At 37.1% G+C, this 14,503-nt stretch overlaps 1 protein-coding gene across 8 annotated transcripts in view; it reads left to right on the top strand.

Annotated features, from left to right (window-relative positions):
- The window catches only part of CAB39L (calcium binding protein 39 like), a 132,244-nt gene that overhangs the window by 80,281 nt on the left and 37,460 nt on the right, over positions 1–14,503 (top strand). For all 8 annotated transcript variants that reach the window (XM_086712329.1, XM_086712348.1, XM_086712359.1 and 5 more), the window contains 2 exons: positions 7,631–7,799; positions 14,401–14,460. In XM_086712329.1, coding sequence (XP_086568455.1) covers positions 7,631–7,799; positions 14,401–14,460 — 229 coding nt within the window. The remainder of the gene's footprint in view (positions 1–7,630; positions 7,800–14,400; positions 14,461–14,503) is intronic.

Raw genomic sequence — 14,503 nt, 5'->3', positions numbered from 1 at the left:
GACTTTTTACTATTGGCTACTGTTTCTGTGTGACTCTGTAAAACTTGTGGGACCTTGGTTTTTTAAAAATTAAGAATACATATAAGATTTACTGAGTATGAATAATCAGTGTATCTTTATATATCTTCATTATACCTTTAATTTTTTTGGCATTATTATAATTAACCTTGTTTGGCATTATTATAATTATCCTTTAATTTTTTTCCCTTTAATTATTTGAAAATGTTTTCATGTCCCATTTGATGGTGTGTTTTCTGATGAATTCAAATGACTATTATTCTTATACAAATTATTTGATGTAACAAGTCATTCAGTCTATAAACAAATTCTTAAATTGATGTAAGTAAAAAATCTTCTCTATATTTGAAATATGAACTTTCTACTCATTACTCACCTGTATTTACCAGTGACCCTATTTCAATGTATAACTTGTAATAGGTAAGTGTATGTCATTTTTTTCTTGTATTTAAGGAAAAGCTTTCATTCATTTTTCTAATATGTGGAAAAAATAATTTTAATTGCTTACTTAAAAGGCCACTTTGTTAATATACAGATTTCTATGACTCCATTTTCATGTAGTTATAACATACAATAGAAAAATAGGAATTATTTATTTTTAAGAATAACTTCCTCAAATTTGAGTTTTATAAAAATGTCTTTCCAGGGGCGTCTGGGTGGCTCAGTCAGTTAAGGGTCCAACTTTGACTCAGATCATACTCTCATGGTTCTCGGGTTCAAGCCCCACATGGGGCTCTCTGCTGTGAGCACGGAGCCCACTTCAGATCCTCTGTCCCCCTCCCTCTCCCCTGTTTGTGCACACACTCTTTCTCCATCTCAAAAATAAATAAACATTAAAAAAAAAGTAAAATGTCTTTCCATTTCTTCTGAAAAGTTAATATTTAGTTTGGTTTATAAGGCTAAAACTGCTTATTCATTCATTTATGAAGGGCCTATGATAATAACAGTACTAGTAATAATAATACTAACAACAGTAAGTAATAGTAATGGTAGAGGTCAAGATGCTATTTACTAGATGTCAGAACCTGTGGACAGTTATTGCTGTTGTTGTTGTTATTGGTATACCTGTTTTATATATGAGAACACTGCAGCCCGGAGAGGTTAACTAACTTATCCAAAGTCACATAGCTAGTATGATTTAAACCCAATTAGTCTGGCTCCAGAGTCTGTGCTCTCAGAACACTATCCAGCTTTCCAGTCTTCAAGCAGTCATAGTCTACAATGAGAAGAGACAACTCATTACAACTCACTGTTGTTACTTTACCAGTATACCCTGTAGGAACTCAGATGAAGGAGCCATAATCTCTGCCTGGGACATCAAGAATGAAGCAAGTCTTAAAGTAGAAAATTGCCAGAAAGGCACAAAGAGTTGAAGGATCAAGTACTTCCCGTGCAAAGGCACAGAGGCATCAAAATGCATAATGTGTTTGGAGGATGACAAGATTTCTGGTGTAACTGGAGTCCAGTGTGAATGGGAAGGAGGGATGGGAGATAAAGCTGGAAAGACTGAGAACAGATTATGAAGAGCCTTCTATGCCCTGAACAAACCAACTATGGAAAATTTGAGGAGGGGGCAATCAAGGAAATTTGAATATGGAGTGGGTATTAGTTACTAAAGAATTACTGTTAATTTTTAAGTGTGATAATTACATTGTGGTTATGTAAGATTTATCTTTTTGTTCAGTTAAGGATCCTAACAAAATCCAGTTGTTGTATTTGGATGTAATGTCACATAGGTCTTTTTTTAGTGTTTATTTATTTTTGAGAGAGAGAGAGAGAGAGAGGGAGACAGAATCTGAGCAGGCTCCACGCTCTGAGCTGTCAGCACAGAGCCCAACGTAGGGCTCAAACCCAAAAACCACGAGATCATGACATGAGCCAAAGCCAGACACTTAGCTGACTGAGCCACCTAGGTGCCCTCACATGGGTCTTTTAAAGTCTCTTTTCATTGACAATAGCATCAGTTCCCCTTTTTATGTCATTGATTTTTTGAAAACCTGAGTTAATTATCCTACAGAATTTCCTCCATTCTGGACTTGTCAGATTGCTTCCTAATGATGTCATTTAACTTGTTCCACTATCTCCTGTATTGATATCCTGGAGGTTATATTTAAAGACTTGATTAGATTTAGATTAGGTTTTATTTTGGCAATCATATTTTGTAAGTGGTGTTGTGCAGTTCATATTTCATCTCATCAGGAGACAAACATTTAGTAACGCTAAGATTGAGCAGTGGGTTCAGATGGAGACAGCTTAATCCATTGTAAAGTTCCTCATCTGCCTTACACTTAATTGTTTGACCATTCATTGATGAACACTATATGATTCAGTCATTTCATTAGAGGTTACAAAAAGGTGATATTCTACTCCTGTCATTCCTCGTGCATTTATTGGCTAGTTTTAAGGAGAATAACTTTCTCTCATCTACCACAACAATTTAATTACTTTAAAATACAATTCATACCAGAGAGAGAGAACAAGTGCCTAATTCATTTCCTTCAGTTATCAATTTAGAGAGAAGTTGTAACCCCAGGAACTAACATTGGCATCTAATGAGTTTCTTTTATCTTTCTCTCTTTCTCTATTTCTCTCTCCCTCATCCCCCCCCCCCATCCCTTTATTAGCACTATGAACTTCTGTGTAACTTTTTTCCATATGTCTTATGTAGTTGCACACATTTTTCTTGTTGGTGCTCAATCCTCCATTCAAGTTGACCATGTCCTTTTTATATTACTCCCGTTAGTATGTGAGAGATTCCCTGCTTTCTGGCACAAGATAGACCAGGCTCATCTTGTATATTTCCTAACACAGACTTGGAATCAGCCATTTCTACCAAAAACTCTTGTTCTTTTTAGTGAGGAATGGTTCTTAGAGACTATAATCTGGATGCTAGGGCTTCTCATTGACATTGGATTGTAATTGCTTCTGAGCTTTTTTAGTAGACAGAATTATATCTCATTATTTTCTAAATTTTTTAAATGTTTTATTTATTTTTGAGAGAGAGAGAGAGAGAGAGAGAGAGAGAGAACATGAATGAGGAGGGGCAGAGAGAGAAGGAGACAGAGAATCCAAAGCAGGCTCCGTACTGTCAGTGCAAAGCCTGATGTGGGGCTCGAACCCATGAACCGTGAGATCATGACCTGAGCTGAATTATAAATAAATTATCAAATAAATAAATTATCAAAAGCCAATATCCTCAAGGGTAGTAAGGTTGAAATGACACTTAACCGACTGAGCCACCCAGATGCCCCATCATTATTTTTAAAGTAAGCAAATATATCTATATTAAAAGCAAAACTTCTTGCCTATATTGAGGAGGCCAAGTGTTTGTTGAATGACATTTTATAAAACTTTTCCAACTACTACCTGACATTGTTTGCTTCCAGCAAAAACAAAAGTCATTTTTGCCCTTATGTGATATGTGTTCTTGAGATATTCTTGCACAAGCTCTTCTAGCCGTTTTTTTTTTTTTTTGGCATAATATTTACTGTAGCTCACTTCTAGATGAGACAACTGCTCTTACATTCTAGCTTTTATTAAATTTGAAAGTGATCTTAGATGCTGTGATTTTTTGAATAAGCATGCATCTATAGTAGTGTGCCTTCTCCAAACTAACATAGTTTTTTAGAGTCTAGACTGTATGATACAAACCACAAATCAAGGAAGGAAGATGTAATTCAATTCTATAAAATAGTGATTCAACATTTACTGGATTAATCTTTCCATTAGCAACCTGACACGAATTAGTCATTGTGGAGGCATAGTGATTCATTGTGGTCCCTGGCCTTGGGAACTTTTTTCTTAAGTGGAATAGGATAGATGAGATATTTATTCTGTACCAAGAATAAGGATATTAATGTTTTTGAGATTTGAAACTTCAGATAGGCTTAATTTGTGGAGCACATTTGTATATAGTAGCAATAAATTATCAAAAGCCAATATCCTCAAGGGTAGTAAGGTTGAAATGACATATGTGAATTATAGATCCCTTAAAGGGTACTGAGTAAAATTAAGGATTTCTCTGTCTATCCCAATGTATTGCTAACTTTAAGAAACTCATCTCAGAGAATGACATTTTCACTCTCAGGCACAAACTAGTAGGATGCAACCAGTGTTCTGACCAAGAGGAGTATTTTAAAAAATATTTTCTTAGTTCTCAAAAATAAATAGTATATCACAGATGGTTCCAATACACTTCACCCAATGAAAGGAAAAAGAGAACTAATTATACACAAAAGTTGGGAGTATAAACTTTTAGTAGATAGTCTCAGTTTGGAAATTGGATTAAGAAATGAGAAAATGTTGGCTGGAGATCATACAGCCTTTTGTGTAAGCCAGAGTTTGACTTTCATTAGAGTTCTAGTATTAAGAATTTCAGTCAGAGTTTGAAACTTATTACCTTCATTATATGCCTACTTTGTGCAAAATATTATGCTGAGCACTCTTTGGAAATTGAGGTGGGGATGGAGAAAAGTAACAAGATACAGACACCATATGGAGATGGGGGTAGAGGAGGAGAGGAGAAGGTAACAAGAACAGGAAGGTAACAAGGAGAATGAAGTTGTTTGAAATGACGTGAAGAAAACAGATTTATAACAATTTATTGATGATGTCACCTAGTACAGATTGAAAAAAGTGCTAAATTGGTATTACAGATAAGCTGTTGTAAGAATACGAAGGGGAGAGAGAATAGTCCTGAGTGGTGGGTGATTGTGAAAGACTTCAAGGAGGAGGGGATATTAAACTAAAGCCTTGAAAGATGGGAGAGAATCTTAGAGGAAGAAGCATAGAAGGACGTTCTAGGTTGAGAGAATGGCATCCTCCAAAGAGATAGGGAGTGGGATGAGAAATGAAACTGGGAAGTTAAGTTTAGGGCCAAATTACAAAAGTCCAGAAATATCTCAGTAATAAGTCTAGATTTTAATGATGTTTGCTCTTTATCTAGGCCAAGTCTTTATCTCATACTCTCCAGAGTACTCTACCAATAAACAAGTGTTCTCCTTCACACTTTAGAAAATACACCCCTCTTGGGGGCGCCTGGGTGGCTCAGTGGGTTAAGCGTCGGACTCTTGGTTTCGGCTCAGGTCCTGATCTCACGATTTCGTTGAGTTCGAGCCCCATGTTAGTACGGAACCCACTTGGGATTCTTTCTCTCTCCCTCCTTGTCTGCGCCCTCCCCTGCCCCCATCTCTGTCTCTCTCAAAATAAAGAAATAAACTTAAAAAGAAAGAAAGAAAGAAAATACACCCCTCTTTATGACATTTTAACATTTTTTCCATCTATAACTCTACTATGTGTACCAGCAGTCTGATTTTCAAGTTCTTTGGTAAGAGAAATTATTAACACTATAAATAGGCATTTTTAAATATTCTTCAAATAATCATGCCTATCTGAATACATTAGCATTTAATGTTAATATGAATTATTCAGGGAATACTCAAAGGACATTTATAAATAGTATTCAGCATAAAACAGACAAAAATGAATAAATATTACCCTAGTTTAATGAATCCTCTCAAATATCCTTATTTACCATTTGCCCTATTGTATTTGTAGATTTGATTTTGCAAAGTATCCTGTTTCCTAAGTTGTGGGAGAGAGATTTTATTCTTGAATCTGAATTTCATGTAGATCTTACCTTATAAAAAACAGTGCATTATTTTTTATTGCTCAACAAATGTTATCACTTACATTTGATGAGTTACATCTTGAAGTTTTGTGTAAGAGTGGTTTTGCTTTGATTTTCATCTATTCAGTTTTCTTATCTGTTCATTTCAGTTCTCATTTGTTCAGTGGTCTTTTTTGCTTCTTAAAAGTATTTTTTTGCTAGAATTTTTCTAACTTGCAGAATTCATGGTAAATTTGAAAGATTATGCAGGTCCTTCATGGATATCATTTTTCTTCTGTTCTCAACATTATAGGAAAGCACTTTTTCAAGAATTGAGATCATTTGAGTTTTTTCCCAGTGGGCTTTGTATTAGAACCACAAAAATTAATATTGTATTTAACTAAAGTGAAAGGATAGAAGTTTTTTATCCTACACTCTACTCACTTCCCAGTCTTCTACAACTGTATCTGCCTTTGTTCTGTTCTTTTACTATTTATCACACAATTGTCAACTGTATTATTTAATACTGGACTTGTTTTACTTGAGCTACTGTTGTTCATTTTCTTGAAACCTTACACTGGAATGTAACTCAAACCTAGATTTATTTCAGTGTTGAATTTGACACTTGAGGCATTGTTATTAAATTAGGAAAGGAACAGATATAATGTGCCCATCCTGAATGGTTTCCTACAGTAGACATTGTGTTTTTCTAGTGCAGTTTTTGCTACGAGCAGTAATTCATGAGATCAGTGAGTCAGTCAGTGCACAGCTATTTATTATTGGTCATCTACAATATACAAATCAACTATATGTGCATGTAATATCTATCCTTACCTTCTTCCTGAACTCCAGATGCACGTATTCTACTGCCAAGGAGACATCTCTACTTAGATAGCAGGCATCTCAAAGTTAACACGGTTAGAAACAAACTTCCAGTTTTTTCACTGACCTGTACCTCTTCTAGTTTATTCATCTTAAAAATTGGCACCACCCTCTACCCAATTATTTGGGCCAAAATTTTGGGAGCCGTTCTTGAATCCTTTGTTTCCCTCACCCCAAATTTGTTCCCTGCTCTACCCCACCACCTACAACATCAGCAAGGCTATTGACTCTTCCTACGGACAATATGCGTGATGTGCACACAGGCCTTTCCTGCACTCCTGCTACCCCAGTCCAGGCCACCGTCGTCTCCAGCTGGACTTCTGCTCCTGCTCCTAACTCCCCAGTTCATTTTTCCCTCTTTTATAATAGATTCTCCACAGATACCTAGAGTGATCTTTTTAAGCATATATTAGGCCGTGTTCATGTCTCACTTTAAACTCTCTAAAGCCTTCCTCCCACACTTCAACACCACACTCCTAACCTTAGCCTATAGAGCTGTATGTGATCTGGCCCCTGCCCTTTTCCACTCTTGCCTCATTTCACACCATTCCCTGCGTTTCCCCTACATTCCAGCCACACTGGCCTTACTTTTCTCTAACTCACCAAACTGGTTCTTGCCTTGGAACCTTTGCACAGTTAGGAATGCTGGAATGCTTTGCTCCTTCCCTGGAATGCTTTGCTCCTTTACCTGGAATGCTTTACCTGGAATGCTTTGCTCCTTCCCTGACCACTCAGTCTAAAGTAAAGTAAATTAAGTTGTTGCACCGTGTAGTATACGTATTTTAATGTCTTCAGTTTCATAGCACTTCTCAGAATGCAAAACTTCTTTTCATTGTTTATAATCTGCCTCTTCCCCCCACTAAATAGTATTCCCACTAAAAAATATGGCTCTAGGAAGGCAGTGACCTGTGTACTTACTAATGTATCCCCAGCATCTGGAACAGTGCCAGACACATCGTAAATAGTCAGTGGGTATTGAATGAACAGTGTTTGAATGGACTGTGACAAATGTTACCTATGCATCCCTTAACAGCAGTATTGAAATGGTTCTTTTGATACCATTAATATTATTTTATTAATAGGATAACAGAGCTCTCTATTTCTCTCTTGTTTATGCTTTAGATATGAAGCCCCACAGATCGCCTTACGTTGTGGGATTATGCTGAGAGAATGTATCCGACATGAACCACTTGCCAAAATCATCCTCTTTTCTAATCAGTTCCGAGATTTCTTTAAGTATGTGGAGTTGTCAACATTTGATATTGCTTCAGATGCCTTTGCTACTTTTAAGGTAATTTTTTTTTAATCAGCTAGTTCATTTAGTTTCAGCATTTAGTTAAAGTCAATTGGCCTCCAAAGAGACAGTTTAATTAAAACGCAGAAAAAGCTATTCCTGAGGTCTGAGTATAACCGACTGTGAATTACGACACAAACCGCAAGAGCATCGATAATGCATTCTATTAGACCAGTCTATCACATTGTGGAAAGAAACAACTCAAAATACTTGTCACACACTCATACAGAATGAATTGCAATATATAAATGTAGTATTCTATGCAAAGCTTGCTTTCATTTATGTTAAAAACAAAGGGTATAAGCTGTCACTTAAGGTGCACTGAGTACCTCTGGAGGGTTATCAGGGAAGCAGGAACAGTGTTTACCTGCAGGGAAAGGAACTGGGTAGCAAAGGGAGCTGGAGAATGATATCTTTGAACATTAAGGACATCACATTACCTTATCAATGTAATTATAAATTCCCCTACAGTGAAAGAAAATACTAAGAAATGATACTTTTTTTCCATAATCATCTATATTCTTATAAACTTATAATCTACTGTTACTTATAGGTAATAAATTTAATCTTAGTTTTTAAATTAAAAAATTTTTTAATTGTTATAAAATAACATACAACATGAAATTGCCATCTTACCGTTCTTTAGTGCACAGTTCAGTAGTGCTAAGTATATTCATATTATTTGTGCAACTAATATCTATTACATAACAATGCTCCATTTCCCCCTCCTCCCAGTGTCTGGCAACCACCATCTACTTTTGGTTTTGGAGTTTGACCATCAAAAAGATGTTCAGAGAGCATATTGGAAATAATGTAGCTAATTTGCAAACTAAAATACTAGAACTTATACATCCAATGAATGATATCACCTTAAAGGTCCTATCTTAGAAAACGATTTCCTTTTTCTTATGATCCTGCCATTATTTAATATATTTTGAAACTGGTATCATTTTCTGTGGCATGTTCATTTTTCAGTAATGTCAAATGTTTATCCTTCGAGGGCAGATAAAGTTTTGGAAACAGCACAAGGCTATTTGACATTCAGGTTCATGGGTCAAGTGGGTGATCTTGGTAGCTAGAACTGTTTGCGGTTTTGGTAATAATAATGAGATTGATAATAAAAATAAAATTTATTTTTAAATTTCTAAATAATAGTAAAATAATAAAATAATAAATAATAATAAAAATTCTAAAATAGAGTCTGATTTTCTTCAGCGCATACCAAATTGCCTCTGAAGATGATTTTAAAAGAGGAATTCTGAAAATATTTTAAGCTGACGATGTAACAGCATCATTGACCAAAAACAAAAAAAAAGTCAATTACAAATAGATAAGACTCATTCAAATGTATATATTCAGATTTGTTTCTATAAAAGCATTTTGGGGCGACTGGGTAACTCAGTTGGTTAAGTGACCGACTCTTGATTTCGGCTCAGGTCATGATCTCACAGTTCATGAGATCGAGCCCCATGTCAGCTCCACTCTGATGGCATAGAACCTGCTTGGGATTCTCTCTCTCTCTCTCTTTCTCTCTCTCTCTCTGCCTCCCTTTCTCCCTCTCCCTCTCTCTGCCCCTCCCCGCCCAGCAATCACTCTATCTCAAAATAAATAAACTTCAAAAAAATAAAATAAAAAGCATTTCAGCAATTTACTTGCTCCGTTTACATCATTCCAGATTTACTTCTACATTTTTTAGGATATAAATATATATTTTTACTTAATTGTAATACATGTATGGCTTTTTATTTTTATATATTACCTTAAATACTTATTTTAACAGTACTGACATAGTCCATATACCAATATTTGTAAATACTTTAATCTTATTACTTTATGTAAATGACTTGAAAGTTGTCTAGGACCTGGATGATAAGTAGTATCTTTTTTTCTAACGTTTATCTATTTATTTCAAGAGGGAGAGAGAGTACACATTAACAGGCAAGGGAGGGGAGAGAGGGAGGAAGAGGTTGGGGCTGAACACTAAGGAGAGTTGCCTGGTGGGTGGAGGAAAGGGTAGCAAGGGCGACAAGCATGGGTGTGTGCTCAGAGTGCTGTCAGACCTGGAGCCTGTTCTGTTTGACAGGCTACTTGGTCTCACCCAGCAAAGCAAAAGTATGGTGGCTACAGATGAACCTCCCAAAGTATATCTAACAGCACACGGTGAGAGAGGCCTTGATGCATGAAATCTGTTGAATGACATTTAACACAAAAGAGGATTCCATTTCTTCCTGGCAAAATGTCTGTGCCTAGATAACTAAGGAGATGTTTTCTATTAATAGCACAGTACCGTTCTTTCCCCCTTTTCTATCTGATGACTCTGCTATCATGGAAACAAAGTTGGCTCCTTTTTTGAAAGACTGTATGTAAGTGAAGCTTCACAAATAATTGTAAACAAAGAACAAACTCTAACGGAGGGAAAAAGTAAATAGAAACGTATGTACTTTTCAAAATTTCCCCAAAGATTTTTCAGCGTTTAATAGAATAAACTATATTGATAATGTCTTGCTATCATATGTTCAACCCAATTTAATTTTCAGTACAATTTGGATATCAAAAGTAAATTCATGTTTTAATTTGTACCTCAGCATATTTTCCATTGAACTTAAGTCAAGCGTCTGAAAATCTAAATAACCATAAAAAGTTTTATAGTATGCTAACAATATTGGAAATGCCAACTTTATGTATTTTTCCAAAATGCTGTGGTTAATATAGTAGAACAGTGACCATAAGTCACTTTTTCTTTTTAGGTAGATGGCTGAGGGGTTTTGGTTGTTTGGTTGGTTTGGTGTTGGTCTGATTTTAATTTGGTTTTATATTTTGTTTTTAACCTCTTAGACTTACCTTTTTTGTTTTGAGCTCCAACAGCCCTCTGGCTGTTGCCCAGTCTAATCATTAATGTTTTAGCACTGTTTATATTTTTGTGGCAGTGTTGTCTACAAATTGTCCTTTCCCCAAAAGCACACCTAACAATCAGAATTTCTTCCATCCCTCCTTCCAAGAATGGACATGACAGAAGGGGTCTGAATTCCACCTCCCTCTGCCACCTGACTGGCACTATGTCCTTGAGCAAATAGTTAACCTTAGAGTTTCATTTTCTCATCTGTGAGATGAAGAAAATAATCCCTGCTTTGCAGAGTTGCTGTGAAGATTAGAAATAATGTGTGTAGGGGCGCCTGGGTGGCGCAGTCGGTTAAGCGTCTGACTTCAGCCAGGTCACGATCTCATGGTCCGTGAGTTCGAGCCCCGCGTCAGGCTCTGGGCTGATGGCTCGGAGCCTGGAGCCTGTTTCCGATTCTGTGTCTCCCTCTCTCTCTGCCCCTCCCCCGTTCATGCTCTGTCTCTCTCTGTCCCAAAAATAAATAAACGTTGAAAAAAAAAATTAAAAAAAAAAAAAGAAATAATGTGTGTAAAGTGCTCTGCATGCTTCTGGGCGCATGGTAAACCCTCCATAAATGGCAGCTGCTGCCTGGCCCATCAACTGCCATGTCCCTGCCATTGAGTGTGTCTCTGTCACTCCACCCCGTGTCTCCCAAGCTGTGCAGAAGTCACTCCCATATCAATATCAGATAATCTTTAGCATAATACCTAGACTATGCAAAGTTTAGTCTTGTAAAAACAGAATTGTGAAGAGGTGGGATGAAAGGGTACACTGTTTCAAATAATATTTAAAATTGTATTTTATTAAAAACATTTTTTTTTAACGTTTATTTATTTTTGTGACAGAAAGAAAGACTGTGAGTCCGGGAGGGGCAGAGAGAAAGGGAGACACAGAATCAGAAACAGGCTCCAGGCCCTGAGCTGTATGCATAGAGCCCGAAAGGCAGATGCTGAACCCAACTGAGCCACCCAGGCGCCCCAATAGTTTTTAAAATTTTGAATTATTTAAAATTTGAACTTTATTTTTCTTTGCAACTTTCTGCTTTTTCCTTTTTGGGTAGGATCCTACCTGTTTTATTTTTCCCACTGTTCTATGATCTACAATGATGCAGCAATTATATTTAGTTTTGTATTATATGTATATATGCATGGGTGTATGTATAGACTGTTCCTCCAGTTGTGTGCACGTATTTATTATGAACAGAAATTTGAGGGTATAGCTATGAATATACACACACGAGTGTGAGAGAAAGTGTGTGTGTGTGTGTGTGTGTGTGAGAGAGAGAGAGAGAGAGAGAGTCATTTACTGGCTGTACCCACCATGTACCTGTGCTAGAGGAATTCTACCCCACCTTATTTTATTTTTCTATTATTGGATATGCAAGTTTTCCCCCCCTTGGAATTTGAAGTTGCTGCTACTAACAGGACTCCCTCCTGATGCCTCTGTCTTTGGAGTACCACTAATGCACAGTGAATGGAAACCTTCCCACGCAGCGCGTATCTGCACAGCGCTCTGTCTGCTGCTGTGCAGACCTGTAGCCATGAGAGCACACAGTCCCCACGCTCAAGCCTGCCCACTGTTGTTACAGGCGGATCCAGTGTCTGCGCAGCCCTTTCTAACCGGGGTCAGCTCTGAAAATCACTGATACTCTGAGGAGGTTAGGGAAGCGGGTGTGCGAAAACTAGGGACCCTAAAGAATGCCGTGGGACTACCTTATTCTCTGGGGGCCCCGGATACAGGAACTCATTTGAATTTTGATCTCAGACAGACCAGGAATGAATTGCTGTAGAGGGGTTTCCCATTTTAAAATTCCAGTTCCAGAACAGCACTGAATGTTCTACTGGGGAAAAAAAAGTACAGCTTTCCACTGATAGGCTCAGTGGTCACTCAAGATATGATGATAAGTAATGAAATGAAATCAACAGCTAGTCTCATTGTTCTTGAACTTGAAAATTACAGTGCAAAATGCTTTAAATATTTTACTTGGTATTAAAATAGAAACAGGTGAGTTTTGCCATTGCTGCTACCTTCCTGTTCTCTGTGAATTTACGTTGTGGATCTTCTATATGCTTTTAGGTAGTTTTAATTAAATGTGTATTAAAGTATAAGAACTTATTTTGGAAAACTTTAAAATTCTTGTTATGTTTTTAATTAAATTCTACATTCTACCTAGACAGGGTATTTAGCCTGTAAGCGTATAAAAGGGATTAGGTGAGGCTTGTTTTCTTTCAACATTAAGGTGAATTAAGGATATAATTTAGGTGTGAGTTGAAGACAGTCAAACGTTCCTTTATGTTTTTGTTCAGTTTTCTGAGAGCTATGCCTGTCATAAGACCAATCTGCTTGTCTTCAGCTTTGAAGGCGGGCATTGTGCTACTTAGTCACCGCAGTCCTTGCACAGCACCTCACAGCCCATCAACCGGGGGCAGGCGGATCCTGGGATGGCACAGTTAAGTGTCATTCTTGTGCTTCTCAGCAGCCTAGGCACCTCCATTTTAAACGTGGTTAAGGAAAAAAACCTAAAGGTTGACATTCCTGAAAATCTTTTAAGTTAACTAATGAGATACAGTTTTAAGACATTCAGAATTCTTTAAAAAAAAAAAAAAAAAGCTATCGGGGGCACCTGGGTGGCTCAGTCGGTTAAGCATCTTGACTTTGGCTCAGGTCATGATCTTACAGTTTGTGGGTTTGAGCCCCATGTCAGGTTCTGTGCTGATGGCTCAGAGCCTGGAGCCTGCTTCAGATTCTGTGTCTCCCTCTCTCTGCCCCTACCCCACTCTCACTCTCTCTCTCAAAAATAAATAAGCATTTAAAAAATTAATATATAGGGGCGCCTGGGTGGCGCAGTCGGTTAAGCGTCCGACTTCAGCCAGGTCATGATCTCGCGCTCCGTGAGTTCGAGCCCCGCGTCGGGCTCTGGGCTGATGGCTCAGAGCCTGGAGCCTGTTTCCGATTCTGTGTCTCCCTCTCTCTCTGCCCCTCCCCCGTTCATGCTCTGTCTCTCTCTGTCCCCAAAATAAATAAACGTTGAAAAAAAAAATTAAAAAAAAAATAAATAAAAAATTAAAATATATATATATATATATATATATATATATATATAGCTATTAACAATATTTCAAAAAGATCATCATACACTTTATTTGGATTTTATTATATCATAATCACAGGGTAGCCATGGCCTGAAGAAATATACTGTAGACCCCCTCACACAGGTGCCATCTGTTTCACTAAATTATTCCTATCATAAATCTAACAATGATATGAATTAAAACACTTTATTGTTTTTAACATCAAACACATTTGCATTTCACATCTTTTTTTTTTTTTATTTTTTTTTTTCAACGTTTATTTATTTTTGGGACAGAGAGAGACAGAGCATGAACGGGGGAGGGGCAGAGAGAGAGGGAGACACAGAATCGGAAACAGGCTCCAGGCTCTGAGCCATCAGCCCAGAGCCCGACGCGGGGCTCGAACTCACGGACCGCGAGATCGTGACCTGGCTGAAGTCGGACGCTTAACCGACTGCGCCACCCAGGCACCCCTGCATTTCACATCTTAAAGTAAGAATGGAAATAATTTTGTGGTATAAAGAAAATATTCTTCAGAAACTTTTATGTTTCAAGTGACTGGATTTACATAATTCTTAGAAGGAAATACCAGGTTTGTCAAATTTATTAGCTATAATAATTTTATTTCACTTAACTGTTCTTTTTCTAGGATTTACTAACGAGACATAAAGTGTTGGTTGCAGACTTCTTAGAACAAAATTATGACACTGTAAGTAGAAGTCCTTTTTAAGATTTTACCTCTTTCTCTCTTC

Source organism: Puma concolor, chromosome A1, assembly GCF_028749965.1.
Source record: "Puma concolor isolate L17-30 chromosome A1, mPumCon1.1.hap2, whole genome shotgun sequence".
NCBI lineage: Eukaryota > Metazoa > Chordata > Mammalia > Carnivora > Felidae > Puma > Puma concolor.
The sequence above is the reverse complement of the archived record's forward strand: the minus strand, read 5'-3'. Positions and strand labels throughout refer to the sequence as shown.